At 41.6% G+C, this 14,970-nt stretch overlaps 1 protein-coding gene across 5 annotated transcripts in view; it reads right to left on the reverse strand.

Annotated features, from left to right (window-relative positions):
- Positions 1-10,843, reverse strand: part of LOC132777956 (protein kinase C and casein kinase substrate in neurons protein 3-like) — a 43,544-nt gene extending 32,701 nt beyond the window's left edge. For 2 of the 5 annotated variants that reach the window (XM_060780524.2, XM_060780528.2), the window contains exon 1: positions 10,511-10,843. In XM_060780524.2, the coding sequence (XP_060636507.2) occupies positions 10,511-10,550 (40 nt within the window). In that variant the 5' untranslated portion in view covers positions 10,551-10,843. Of the gene's footprint in view, positions 1-7,851; positions 8,408-10,510 lie in introns of those variants that run through there. The other 3 variants (XM_060780527.2, XM_060780529.2, XM_060780525.2) reach the window with 2 other exon arrangements.
- Positions 10,844-14,970: the final 4,127 nt, after the last annotated feature.

Raw genomic sequence — 14,970 nt, forward strand, 5'->3', positions numbered from 1 at the left:
CCAACATAAACATCATAACCCACCCCCCCACTCCCCCCTGATTAAGATCAATAAACTGCAGCAATAGCTGCAGAATATAGAACAAACGGTAGTGGTGGGAAAGCTTTAGACTTCCAGATGTTTTGGTCTTCATACTTTGTACCTTACAGGTAGGGGGTCTTTGGATGATAACTCCCACAATCCATAATCACTGGCCATCAAATGACTGCCAGTTTGAGTTTGTGTTCTATTAAGGATTTAATAGAACACAACCAGGGAATGGCTTTCATGGACTTTCTGCTCTGAGGCTGTTCAAGAAGATGTTTAGGAATGGCGCTTCCCCTTTGCTAGCCCTCCCTCACTATCCCATTCATCTTCAAACTCCAGATGTCTCACAACTGGGAGGAGTTATGGAACTGATAGCTCTTTGCAATTTGGAGTCCTAGAAAGTGTTGTTTAGCTCAAATGAGGAAAGGAAGAAACTACTTGAGTTCTGTAATTCACTGGGCTTACAACCAGCAATTTGGACAACCAAAGAGGAAAAAGCTGGCTTTGAGCAGCAGCTAAGTCATTTCCTTCCCTGTATAATCAGAAACATTTCTTTGATGTGCTGTATATGATATCATGCTCACTGGGGCCTCTTCTACACTGCCATATAATCCAGATTTATTTTATTTATTTTATTTACAGTATTTATATTCTGTCCTCACTCCAAAGGGGACTCAGAACATTCAATGCCATCATACACTGAAAAGGCAGACAACTGTGTGTGTGTGTGTGTGTGTGTGTGTGTGTGTGTGTGTATAGGCTTTCCTATCTTCGGCATCTTGGAGGCTACCGTGTGTGCGTGAATGTGTGCTGTCACTCCATTTTTGCTGCCAAAGAGCTTTCTTTGTAAACATCCACCTTGATCGGCATTTTTCTGGCATTTCCTTATGGGTGCCTTAAATACCGCCCCGCTGAGTGGTACCTATTTATCTACTCACATTGCTATTTTCGAAATTTCTAGGTAAAAGAAGCTGGGCTAAAGGCCAGGAGCTCACCCTGATCCAGGTTTCGAACTGTCAACTTTTTGGTTAGCAAGATTTACTGTAGCTAGCAGTTAACCTGCATTATCTGCTTTGAACTGGATTATATGGCAGCGTAGACTCATAATCCAGTTCAAAGCAGATAATCTGGATTATTGCCTTTGATGATTTGGAATATATGGCAGTGTAGATTGGGCCTAAAGGGCCTTTCTTGAACCCTGGTGCTGTGTCATGAGTGTTTTTACATTGATGATTCTTCAGCACTACTCAGTTTTGTTCTGCTACCAATAAAGGATGAACTATGACTATCTTCATAAAGCAGTGAATATTGCAATTCTGGACCAAAAGCCTGCCCACCCAAGGACAACCCACATGTCCACTGGACTAGGGTGCACAGTTATCCACATCTGACAAAATATGTCCTTGCTAGGCATTTTCTACGGTAATAATAATAATAATTATTATTAATAATAATAATAATAATAATAACAACTTTATTTTTGTACCCCACCTCCATCTCCCCGAAGGGACTCAGGGTGGCTTCCATGGGGACAAGCCCAATAACATAGTTAAAATAAACACATTAAAATACATAAACAACCGCATAAAACAATATAACACATCAATATAAACCCCTGTGCCAGCAGGACTGAAGACCGACAGGTCACAGGTTCAAATCCAGGGAGAGGCGGATGAGCTCCCTCTATCAGCTCCAGCTCCTCATGCGGGGACATGAGAGAAGCCTCCCACAAGGATGATAAAAACATCAAATCACCTGGGTGTCCCCTGGGCAATGTCCTTGCAGGCAGCCAATTCTCTCACACCAGAAGCGACTTGCAGTTTCTCAAGTCGCTCCTGACATGACAAAAAAATATGAACATATAAACCAACCATCGAAACTGAGAATACTGGATTGATGGATATGGGCGTTGTACTGTAGATTGATAGGTAGATAGAATCAAATCTTTGTGAATTTTACATAGGGAAGATCACAGTTCTGCTTGAGGAGCCACGGAATTTGGTGGAATGCGAAATATTTCATCACACTAAACTAAGTGAAGTTGTGAGGTTTTTTCGGCCAAATTTTCATTTTCATCAAAGTTACTTGGCCAGGTTGGCTGGAGGAATCTGAGACTGTAATCCTAAAAGTAATGCTCCCAAGCCAATGATGCCAGCAGAATACTTTTTATACATTGGTTGAAGACTCCTCAGAAAAGCTATTCATACAGCAAAATGACCAAAACAAGGCAGGGGGGTTGGATGCAATAGGTTTTATGACACAGAGGAGCACATTTGCCCCTTATCCTATCCTCACCCTGATTACAACTACATCACCCTTCAAGCTTCATACCAAACCCAGGTCATACACAGATCATTTCTGTGCTATTGATTTCCATTGGAAGGGACAAGGAAACTGCCATCTTCATATGAATGACTTTCCAACGACATGGCTATTAGGCAAGTGTAGGATGTGGTACTCAGCACCTGACCATAGCAAAGCACCACAATACAAATCCTGCAGATTCGCAGTATAACATCACCCTTCCCCAGATTTTCCTCCAAAGAGAGGACAATAATACCATTAGGTTGCTGTGAGTTTCCCAGTCTGTTTTTATCCATGTTCTAGAAGCATTCTCTCCTGACATCTCGTCCACAGCTATGACAGACATCCTCAGAGGTTGTGAGCCATATCAAAGACAAAAAGACCTGCTCCTGGTAAAGTTTTCACCTTTCAAGACCAAGCTAGCTGAAAATACTTGGGATTATGAAAAGGATAGGTCATAATAATATACTCTTGCAAGGAAAATCCATCCACAATTCAACTACAGACAATATCCAGAAGGCCACACATTTCTCGTCCTAGAGAAAAGCAAGCAGCCACTAGATATGCAAAGTTGCAATGTAAACTACACAAACATAAAAGTGGGTAAACATTTTTAGAGTGTGTCTGTCTCCTCTTGTCCATACTCATGTCCATAAATAAATCTCTACCACATGCAGAGCTGTGAAGAACATATCCAAGAGTGAATCCTATCCTCCTGGCTTTTCTGCCATAAGATTACTACCCTTCTTGTTTGTTTCTGTCCTGCACCTTGGCTCTTTCAATGCCTTATATTTTCTTCATGTAAACCAAAAACATGTTCTCCCTTTGTTTATTTTTTCCCCTAATAAATGTAATTTTTTCTAAAATTGTAACCTTTCCTGGGAGGAGTTCCAACCCACTGACCAAGTCTGAGGTACCTTTTTATGCACTTTACCCCCAAGGCCTACAATATCCTTTTTTATGAAATGACTAGAACTATAGATATCATTCCAAGTATGGGTACACCATATATTTGTACAACAGCATCATACTGTGAGCAGTTTTATCTTTGACTCTTTTCATCATGATCCCTAGCATGGAGTTTACTGTGGCTGTTTTTTTACAGCGGCTCAGTATATTCAGCCCTCTGTATCCACAGTTTCAACAACCCACGATATGAAAATATTATTCAAAATCCCCAAAAGCAAACTTTGATGTTGCCATTTTATATAAGAAGCACCATTTTACTGTAGGAGTTGTAAATTCCATGATTTCGGTATCAGGGGGCAGGGTTATGGTAGTTGTGGAACCAAATCCCATCGGATACGAATGCTCCACTATGCGAAAGTAACATTTTCATTGATTTGTTAATCCCAATCCCTTTTCTAATCAGTCGCTACCAATTACTGCCACAATGCATTTCTATGAGAAATAAAAAAAATATCTGGCAGTGTAGACTCATATAATCCAGTTCAAACCAGATCATGTGGATGATCTACTTTGAAAATCTGGATTATATGGCAGTATAGAGGGGGCCCCAAATGTGCATCGAGTAAAAACATACTTTGAACATTGAACTTGCTTTTAATTATAATGATCAAATCCATCTGAAGGAGTATATCCTCCCATTCAAATCTGCAGTGGAAATGGATCCCACTACCTCCTCTGTTAAGATATTTCCTTCTCAAAAAACATTGTTGGAGCTCAGCAACAAGATGTTGGGGGTGCTGGGGATTCCTCCTCAGAGGATGAGGGGAATGATGGATTTTTTACTGACTCTGTGTGTGGTCAAGTTTAAAAACAGGCTGAATTGCAGGCTGTAGATGAGAGAGAAGGGTCAGCAGCTGCAGAGGAGATAGAGAATGTTTGGGATTCTGTTTCTCTTGTGAATTGGCCTTCTCGGCCTTCAGAAGATGGGGAGTTTTCCCACAATATCAGATTAGGCCTCCGCACAGAGAGAGCAAAGGAAAGATTAATTAGAAGATCAGAAAGACTCAATTAGAAACAATAATTGAAACCCAGGTGTCAAAGGGATGACCTCATGGCTTCTTGGTCAGGTTTGAGCTTAAATTAAGTGATGTTTTCTTGGTGTCTTCAGAGCAGACAACATTGCTATAGAATCAAGTTCTTGTTTCAGCTCTCATTCAAGTCTCCTGTGTATGTCTATGTTCCTGTCAGAGTTTTGCCATGGAAAAGTTCTTGTTTTTCATGCTTATGGATTTATGCGTATGATCTTGACTTCCTGGATTTCATATACCTTGCTATTTTGGACTACCAAACTTTGTATATATGGACTACTGCTATTTTATAACACTTCTTCCACTGCTTTTTTGGGGAAATGCCTTCTTTTCCCTTTGTATATGCTTTTGTAAATAAACTGCTGTAGTTAGATATTACTGGACTCCGTGTGGTGCTGAGTGAAAAGAGGCTTGCACGGCTAGAGTGCAATAAACACCACTTGAACTGCTGCCTACTAGATGATTGTTAGCATTATTAACATTACAGGGTTTCCCATGGAATACTGTGAGTACATGAATGCATTAGGAGACAGAATACTTGCATTTCTAAACATAATCTTTCTTCCATAGTTCCAACAAAAATCATAAGAATCCCTTAGACAGTACTCAAAGTTTTGTCCTGCCACATCTGTTGCTTTTTTCTGCCCCCGGGATGTGAGTGTATGTGCATGTTTGCCTGACAGTCCCTTTATTCTCCCTTCCCCATGGCCTCTGTGACCATATTAAGCTCCTTTTCCCCTCCCAGCACTGAGAATGCATCTTTGCGATTTAATTTCATTTTGGCTCTAGATATTTTTTCCACAAGTTGGAAAAAAATGGAAAAAAAGCGAGGAGGATAGTGGAGGCTGTCCCAGCTGGACTTGGCGTGAGAGAGGCTGAGGAGGATGGCTCGGGGTCCACTCTAAGGAAACAGCCTCCCTTTGCCTCAACTGGCTTCAGCACCTTAGGTTTCCATCCAGAAAAGAGAAGAATTGGGAGGAAAATACGAAAAAAGGGTAGAATTGCCAAATTGCGGCTGTCTCCTTCTTTCCCACAATTGAGACTGCCTTGCCAATGTAGCTCCACTGCTTTCAACGTCTGCACAATTTTCCTCAAAGTCTTCTGAATGCATGACCAAAATGAGGGCGGGGGCTACCTGGCACCCCAAGAAACCATAACACGCCAAATGCCCCAGTTCCAATCCAACTAACTTGTTCCATTCATTCTGATGGGCTTGATATTTCTTCAGTTATCCTTTGGCACAGTGACTTTCGGAATCATTGGGAAATTTTGGAAATCAAAGTCCAAAGAAGTAACAATTCCCAATACTAAACTTAAACCATTACTAATTTTCCTTAGACACGTATCAATGAGTGGTTTCCAAACTATGCCTTTTCAGATGTCATGGACTTCAGTAGGCTTCAATACCCATCAGTCTCAACACATTTCTGGGGATTTTGGGATGTAAACCCTAGGAAATTCACAGAGGGCCCTTCCACAGAGCCATGTAATCCAGAATATCAAGGCAGATAATCCACAATATCAACTTTGAACTGGGTTATCTGAGTTCACACTGCCATATAATCCAGTTCAAAGCAGATAATGTGGGATTTTATACAGCTGTGTGGAAGGGGTCTGAGTCACACTCTCTTGGCCTCAGAGGAAGACAAAAGCAACTTCCCACTGAATAAATCCTGCCAAGAAAATCCTGTGATGGACTTGCCATGAGTTGAAAATGACTTGAAGGCACACAACACATGCACACGAAGTCACCAACATCTGGAAGGTCAAAGTTTGAGAATCACAGCTGTATAAAATCAAGATTATCTGCTTTGAACTAGATTACATGGCAGTATAGACTCAGATAATCCAGTTAAAAACAGATCATGTGGATTATCTGTCTTGATATTCTGGATTATATGGCACTGTCGATGGACCCAATGCATCTACACCAGGCATGGACAAACTTTGGCCCTCCAAGTGTTTTGGACTCCAACTCCCACAATTCCTAACACCCTACCAGCCAAAACACCTGGAGGGTCAGTTTGCCCATGCCTGATCTCCACTGTCGAACGAATGCAGTTGGACATCACTTTAAATGCCATGCCTTTAAACCATGGGACTTGTCATTTTACAAAGTCTTTATCCTTAACCAGAAATTGCTAATCCTTCATTAAACTACAGATTCCATCATTCCATTGAACTATGGCAGTTCAAGTGGTGTCCAACTGCATTAATTGAACAGTGTAGATGCACTCTTAAGCCCCTTCTACACTGCCATATAAAATCCAGGTTATCTGTTTTGAACTGGATTATATAACAGTGTAGACTCCTATAATCCAGTTCAAAGATTATGTGTATTATCTAATTTGATAATCTGGGTTATATGGTAGTGTAGAAAGGGCCTCAGAGGCCCAGATTCATACTTCCCCCCTATAATTCAAGCACAGCTTCACACCACTGCCATCTATAGTCCATTAGATTTATGGCATTAGAAGCACAATACTCACCCACCCCCAATCAGCCACGTCCCCACTAACTCTGTGTGAGTGTGTTTGAGTGTGAGTGTGTACATGTGCATATATTTTCACCAAACAACCATTCTACTCTCTTTACGATTTTAATCTTATCTCATAGGCTTATGGCAAAAATGAAATGTGGAGGACAACATCTATATAAATAAAAATGTAATGTTCATTTGTGGGATTAACATAACCCAAAAAACACTGGACAAATTGACACCAAAATTAGACACAATGCACATATCAGGCCAATGAGTGACCATCACTCACAAGAACACTGAAAAACACAGCAGAAGAGACTTTAAAAGCCAAACAATTAAAAAAATTACAACGCATGCGCAAACCACAAATATATATATGCAAACACACATATATACACAAATATATGCTCACACTTATACACACAAAGCACATATACAAAGACTGGGCCACAGCAACTTGTGCCAGGGGACGGCTAGTTGTCAATAAACGAAATTAGATATTGCAAAACTCTGCAGCTTTTCAGATGCACAACCATAATCACACTCTCCCTCTCCCACAAATCACATTTACAGCCACACCTATCAAATTCTGTCATGTCCTATAAAATAGGCCCCATGTGATACAGAGTACACAAACTATGCAAACATATACATCAAACTCAGGCTATCAATCCATCTGGTTCAGAACCATCAACATGACAGACAGATGCCCTCCAGGATTTTCCTTTGTCTGGTCTGAAGATGCCAAATACTGAACCTGGAATTTGGGCATGAGTATAAAGGGCAGAGTGCCAGCTTTCCTTGCAGGGCAAAGGTTCAGTTTTTGCCTTGTGTAAGGTGGAAGAGAGGTGAATCCCTTCCTTGCTTCCCAATGTATGCCTTCTCATAAGCATGACACCTCTTTCCTATTCTCAGACTATAAGTCCATACCCTGCATTACAGCCACATCAGGGAACCCAGCCCACTTCATTTTGGTCAATGCCACTCCATGCTTCACCCTTCTGCAAATCCCTATGAGGCCAGCTTCTGCAAGAAACTTACCCTCTGGATGGGCTCCCATCTTAACTTTAGCCGTCTTCCCCTCTCTGTGTCCCAACGAAACAGAAGATGGCAACCCAGCCGCAAGTTGGATGGTTGGAGGGGGAAAACTGGGGCAGGTGCCAGAGAGAACTTAGCGCTTTCCCCCTGTTGCTGTCTTTCTCACATTCCCTCGCTTGCTAGTTCTCCATCCGTGCCTGTCCCACTCACTAATTCAGAGCGCCTCCCTCTTGCTAAAACCCTCTCCCTCTCACCCACCAAATGTATTATTTGCTCACCCAAACCCATCCATGTCTAGCCTAATCTGCTTGCTTGCCGTCCACTTTTCTATCACTTTGGAAATACTCTTTCCTTCCCTGTTCTGTTTTTCCTTCTAGAATGTATTTCTCTGGACTATCCTTATAATTCACTCCTCTCCTTCTGTCCCATAGACCATTCCCTTCCTCTCCTCAGTCAACCTTTCGTTCTTTTCTCTCTTCATCAACATTCAGCCCGGTGCCTCCATTCTACTTGCATTTACTCAAAAGTAAATACAGCTGAGTCCAGTGGGATGTACTGCCAACTTAGTGGAATAAAGAATCTTGTGACTCCTTAAGGACTACCAGATTTATTGTGGCTTATGCCCTAATAAGTCTGTTAGCCTTTAAACAGCCACAAGGCTCTATTGTTTCCAGCTACAAAGAATTTGTGCTGCTACTGCTCTGGAATTTGTCCGATGTTAAGTCTCCAGGGAGGCATGAAGATAGTTATACCAAAATGACTAGTTTGCATCACCTTTCCTCAACTCCAATTAAAAGTATGATTTGTTTTTGGGTTTTTCTTCTTCTCAGGAGCAGCTTGAGAAACTGCAAGTCACTTCTGGTGTGAGAGAATTGGCCATCTGCAAGGATATTGTCCAGGGGACATCCAGATGTTTTTGATGTTTTACCATCCTTGTGGGAGGCTTCTCTCATGTTCCTGCATGGGGAGCCGGAGCTGACAGAGGGAGCTCATCCACACTCTCCCCAGATTCAAACCTCCAACTTGTCGGTGTTCGGTCCTGCCAGCACAAGGGTTTACTTCATCCCCACCAGGGATTCAGTGTTTAAATAATGACAAATGGTCTTTCTCATTATTGACATGTCTTTCTCTAGATCAGTGTTTCTCAACCTGGGGGTCGGGACCCCTGTGGGGGGTTGCAAGGGGGTTTCAGAGGGGTCGCCAAAGTCCATCAGAAAACACATTTTTCTAGTGGTCTTAGGAACCCCTTTGGCATAGTCATTTTGGGTTCACAGTGCTCTCCAGATGTAGGTGAACTACATCTCCCCTAAATCACTCTCAATTCATCCCAAATTCCTCCAGTATTTTCTGTTGGTCATGGGGGTTCTGTGTGGAAGGTTTGGCTCAATTCTATCATTGGTGGAGTTCAGAATGCTCTTTGATTGTAGGTTAACTATAAGTCTCAGCAACTACAACTCCCAAATGTTAAGGTCTCTTTTCCCCAAACTCCACCATGTTCACATTTGGGCATATTGAGGATTCGTGCCAAGTTTGGTCCCAATCCATCCTTGTTTGAGTCTACAATATTCTCTGGATGTAGGTGAACTACAACTCCAAAACTCAAGGTCAATGCCCACCAAACTCTTCCAGTATTTTCTGATGGTCATGGGAGTTCTGTGTGCCAAGATTGGTTCAATTCCATCGTTGGTGGAGTTCAGAGTGCTCTTTGATTGTAGGTGAACTATAAATCCCAGCAAGTACAACTCCCAAATGACAAAATCAATATTCCCCCCAACCCAACAAATATTCAAATTTGAGCTTATCAGGTATTTGTGCCAAATTTGGTCCAGTGAATGAAAATAAATCCTGCATATCAGATATTTACATTACGGTTCATAACAGTAGCAAAATTACAGTTATGAAGTAGCAATGAAAATAATTTTATGGTTGGGGGTCATCACAATATGAGGAACTGTATAAAAATGATTGAGAAACACTGGCCTAAGATATACTATACCATGCATTTGTCATTATTCTGGGGTTTTTTTTTCAAGCCAACAAAGTTTATTCTTCTTCCATAGCATAACACTAATTCTAGTAATATGGACAAATGCTTGTGCTCCTGGTACTTTTCAAGTGTAAACAAAGATTTCCCATCTTTCCCTCTTTCATCCTAAAAAGGAAATAACGCTGTCACAATGCACATTGTTCACCTGACACTGAAAACTAGAGCCTTGCTCCCAACTGAGGGTACATCTACAATGTTGAATTAATGCAGGTTGATACAATTTTCACAACTAGGGCTCAGTGCTAGAAATCTTGAAAATTGTAGTTTGGTGAAGCATGAGTACTTTTTGTTTCTTTTTGCAAAAAAGACTAAAAACTTTGTAAAACTATCACTCTTAGGATTCCATAGCATCAAGCCATGGCAGTTAAAGTGGTGTCAAACTACATTAATTCCACAGTGTAAATGCAACTTGAGTATAATGTTATATCCAGAATACGGTATTATGAAGCAACCCAACTTGTTTTCTCCTTCTTCCAAGCACCGTTGTTTTCTTTTCCCTATTGCTCCTCTTTACATCCAGTGCTGCCTTGCTTACGTTCAGTCACATCCTTTCTCCTTTGGTCTTTTCATGTGTGTGCTTGCAACACACCCCATACATGCATCCATTTAACTCACCCTTTCCCCCTTTCTCCTTTCCTTCGGCTTTTTCCTTCATCCTGCTGTTGCTGTTGCTCCCACCGCCTCCAGCTGAGAAGAACCCAAATCTGGAAAAGGGGTTGAAGCCGATGGAAGATGGATTTAGGCCTGGAAAATTCCTGGGGAATATCAAACTTCAGACTGAAAGAGAGTGGGAAAAGGGGAGGGGGACTCTTTGACACATACACATATGTTCTGGTTAACCCTTTCCAACTAAGCCATCAGTTCCCATTCAAACTGCCTCACAATCCCAAGACCTGTTGCAGGGAAGGTCAAAAGCTGCCTTCCCCTTGAGGGGCATGACGTTGTCTCCTACGTGCCAACCGGGCACATTCCTGGCCACTCCACACCCTGACAGCTGCCACAGCTGCACCCCTGGATCTCTTCCAAAATCTGGGGGAGCGCGGCTTTCTATTCCAGGAGGACGGCATCGTGTACATATGGGCAACGGATGCCAAACATTTTGCTAAAACAGAGGAGTGTGTGAGGCCCTTTCTACACTGCTATATAATTCAGATCATCAAAGCAGATAATCCACATTATCTGCTTTGGACCAGATTGTGTGAGTCTACATTTAATAGAATGCCAAGTTTTTAAACTTTGTGTTTTCTTAAATACATCACAATGTACCCTTGGTTCACTCCTGACATGATAAATAAATAATAAATAACCCAGTTCAAATCAGATAATCTGGATTTTATATGGCAGTGTAGAAGGGGTCTGAGTTTCCCATCAACAGACCTTTGCTCATAGAATACTAGAGTTAGAAGAGACCCTAAGGGCCATCCAGTCTAACCCCCTGCCATGCAGGAAAACACAATCAAAGCACTCCTGACAAATGGCTATCCAGCCTCTGCTTAAAATTTCCAGAGGAGAATCCACTATGTTCAGAGGCATCTTATTTCACTACCAATCAGCTCTTGCTGTCAAGAAGTTCTTAATATTTAGGAACTCAGGGACTATGCATGCACCCTTCAGCAGGAATGTAAAGCCCAATTGGAAATATTCTTTAAGTAACTTTACCGGGGGGGGACCCCACTACAACTACATCAGCCTATTTGTACAACACACCTCATCACACCAGAGAATGAACCCACTTTAAATCCAGTTGCTGCCTCCTGCAGAATTCTGGGGTTTGTAGTTTAGGGAGGAGCTTTTAGACTACAAACCCCAGAATTCTGCAAGAGATAGAAACCGTATTTAAAGTGGATTCATTCTCTAGTGTGATGAAGCACAAAGGAGGCCAGTCAGTAAAGATGGCATCAATTAACACTGGCCAACACACATTTTGTTGCTGCAAATACTAGGTCTGTTTCTGGGTATATTTGACTTGCCTATTACAAAAATGGCACCAGTTTTCCCCTATCAGTTTTGGTTTTTAAGATAAAGAACATCCACCATAAACCAGTTGCCATCTGCTCACCCATAGAAAACAACAACAACAACATACTTTATTTACATTCCACTCTATCTCCCCGAGGGGACTCAGGGAGGAATACAGAACACATATACGGCAAACATTCAATGCTGTTATACAATTAACAAGGACAGACAATTCATAAACAGAGGTATAGGCTTTCCCATCTTTTTCCATTTCTGGCATCTGGAGGCTGTTCTTCACTCTGGACATGGGGAGGTGCTGTTGCTCCATCTTCCATATCGAGGAGCTTTGTCATCCGTAGACATAGATCATGTCTTTATGGGCGCCTTTTATTACCTCCCGGCTTAAAGCGGTACCTATTTATCTACTCACATTGCTGTTTTCAATCTGCTACATGAGCAAAAGCTGGGCTGACAGCGGGAGCTCACCACAGCCCGGGCTTGAACTGCCAACCTTCTGATCAACAAGATTTTCTACAGCTGGTGGTTTAACCCACTGTGCTAAAGCCTGGCCCTATGATAACACCATGATAACATCTAAGAAACTAGAACGATATGGTCTATCCAAAGTAATTTTCTGAATCAGCGCCCAAATAACAGGGAAAAAGCGTAAAAACCAAGACACAATTTTTTTTGTGGTTCAGCTGTGTTATTCTTTGAAATAACTTCTGTAAGATGTGTTTTCCAATTTAGTCCATTTTTATCTACTGTGTGTATTTTTTGTTATTGTTGCTAAAATTGAAGAAAGGAGATTAAGGTATCTGAAACATTGTAAAGTTTTCCAAACCTTTCACTCAAAGCACTGACTGCTATCAGCAAATACAGACCACATTCATAAGGACTAGGCACCTACAGTATTTAAACAAATTCCTTATTAAGATCTAGGGGGTACATGAGAGTTGGTGCTCCAAATTTGCGGTTTTGACTTTTGGAGATTTGATTGTTGATGGATTTGAATAAACTTTTCTATCTAGGAATTTCTAGTGTCCTCTAGTGTCTCTCCGGTCACACTAGAATTTTCTCCATTCACACTGGATGACCTGAAGATTCCTAAAGAGGTGCTACTTTAGGAATGTTGTTGTTGTTGTTGTTGTGTGTGTGTGTGTGTGTGTGTGTGTCAGGAGCAACTTGAGAAACCACAAGTCACTTCTGGTGTGAGAATTGGTTGTCTGAAAGGACATTGGCCAGATGTTTTACCATCTTTGTGGGAGGCTTCTCTCATGTCCCCGCATGGGGAGCTGGAACTGACAGAAGGAGCTCAGCATGCTCTCCCCGGATTCGAACCACTGACCTAGTGGTCAGCCGTCCTGTCAGTACAAGGGTTTAACACATTATTCCACTGGTGAAAAAAATACTACTTTAAGTGAAAAAATAACAATTTCAGGTTTTCACAACACAAGAGCCCTGTGTCTCCAGTCTAACCCCAGCAAATGTGGGAGGTTGACTATATGTATCAGCAAGATGGCAATACATAGAACATACACCAGTGCCTCCAAACAGTAAATTCTATAACATTTCACAAACTACCTCTAGCTGTTACAACCCACTTCTGTCTGTGTTGATTACTATACTTGAGAATTCAGAAGAAAGCCAGGAGTTCACCCCATACAATCCCCACATAAATAAACTAGAGGTGGAAAAGTAGTTTGCTGCTTCGACTTTCTCCATTCCACTCTTCTGTTTGGGCCAAGTCTATAAATATCTCCTATATTTGACTCCCACGACCATGTCGCCTGGCTCAGCCTCTGGGGGAAGGAATTCATGAGCGATCTATTTTGGGGGCATATCTAATTTCAATAGCTGCCATTTTGGTCTAGGAAGGTGGGCTTCTTCAAAGATGAAAAAGAAAGTTTTCTATTTTAGCCTATATCAGGAATTCTCAGAAAGTGTATGACATTTGAAATTTCCTGGAATGTCCCCCGAAAGTTTTCCTAGGGATGAGATGAAGAAAAAGTAGAAAGGAGTGAGCAGCTTGTGCAAAGTGAAAGGCATTTCAATTCTAGACTGAGTTTTTATATTGGGGTCATAAGCCTCCCAGTGCTGGACATTCTGCAATCTGGATATAGCTAGTAGAAATGCTTTCTCGTTGGGGGGTTTCCAAGATGTGAGGGCAGCTGTGTTCGTTTCCACTTCATGCCTTTAGGATGAGCTGGTCTACTGCAATTGGGCACCTTCCGCCTGGTACAGAGGTTGGCATTCAACATGGAAACTCAGCAAGCCTCTCTCAGCGCCATCTGCCAAACCTTCATAGCCATTGTGGGAAGACTTTGCAAACCAAATGCGAAAGATAAAGTTAATTTATGCATTCTGCCCAAAGATTTTAACTTACAGCACCACTATTCCAGAGTAACTTCAACCCAGATGCCTAACGAAAACAGCCCTGCAATTCTGACTTTCAACAGCTCCATTTTGTGCTTGGTGCCCTACTGGTAGTGAAGAAGTGGAGTCAGAATGTGGCATTTCTTATTTAAGAGAGGCAATGGCATCACCTGCTACTGTTGCCTTATGTTTTGCCTTTCTCTTTGAGCTTAGCCAGAATTCTCTGAGTAGCTGAAGGAAAAAGGGTGGATTTTCTCAGGCACAAAATATTGTTGTGATGTGTTCCTTCTCTTATTAAAAGTATTTAACAATAGGTTGGCTTCAAATTAGCAAGCTATCATGTCTATACCAATCCACACACTCTATTGCTAGAGAAAAGATATGCCACACAGATGATCAGTAAATAATAAGGTGTTTAACTCTTTGTTATGCAGACCAACATATATACAGTCATGAGAACAGTTGTATTGATTCACACAATGTCATTTGAGATATTCAAATGGCCCTTAGGTATCTATGTGAGAAAATACAAAACTGTCTTTGCAAGCTCCTGCACAGAAAACATGTAACTGTTGCCAAAATTCCCAGGCTCAGCTAGCTGTTGGGCATTGCCCAATCAATCAGCTTCATATTTTGCATTTTTCAGTTAACACACTCACCAACTGATTTTTACATGCTCCAACACAAGCAACACCCATTAGCTTTAGAAAAGACCTGCAACTAGAACTGCTTTGTAACTA

Source organism: Anolis sagrei, chromosome 6, assembly GCF_037176765.1.
Source record: "Anolis sagrei isolate rAnoSag1 chromosome 6, rAnoSag1.mat, whole genome shotgun sequence".
NCBI lineage: Eukaryota > Metazoa > Chordata > Lepidosauria > Squamata > Dactyloidae > Anolis > Anolis sagrei.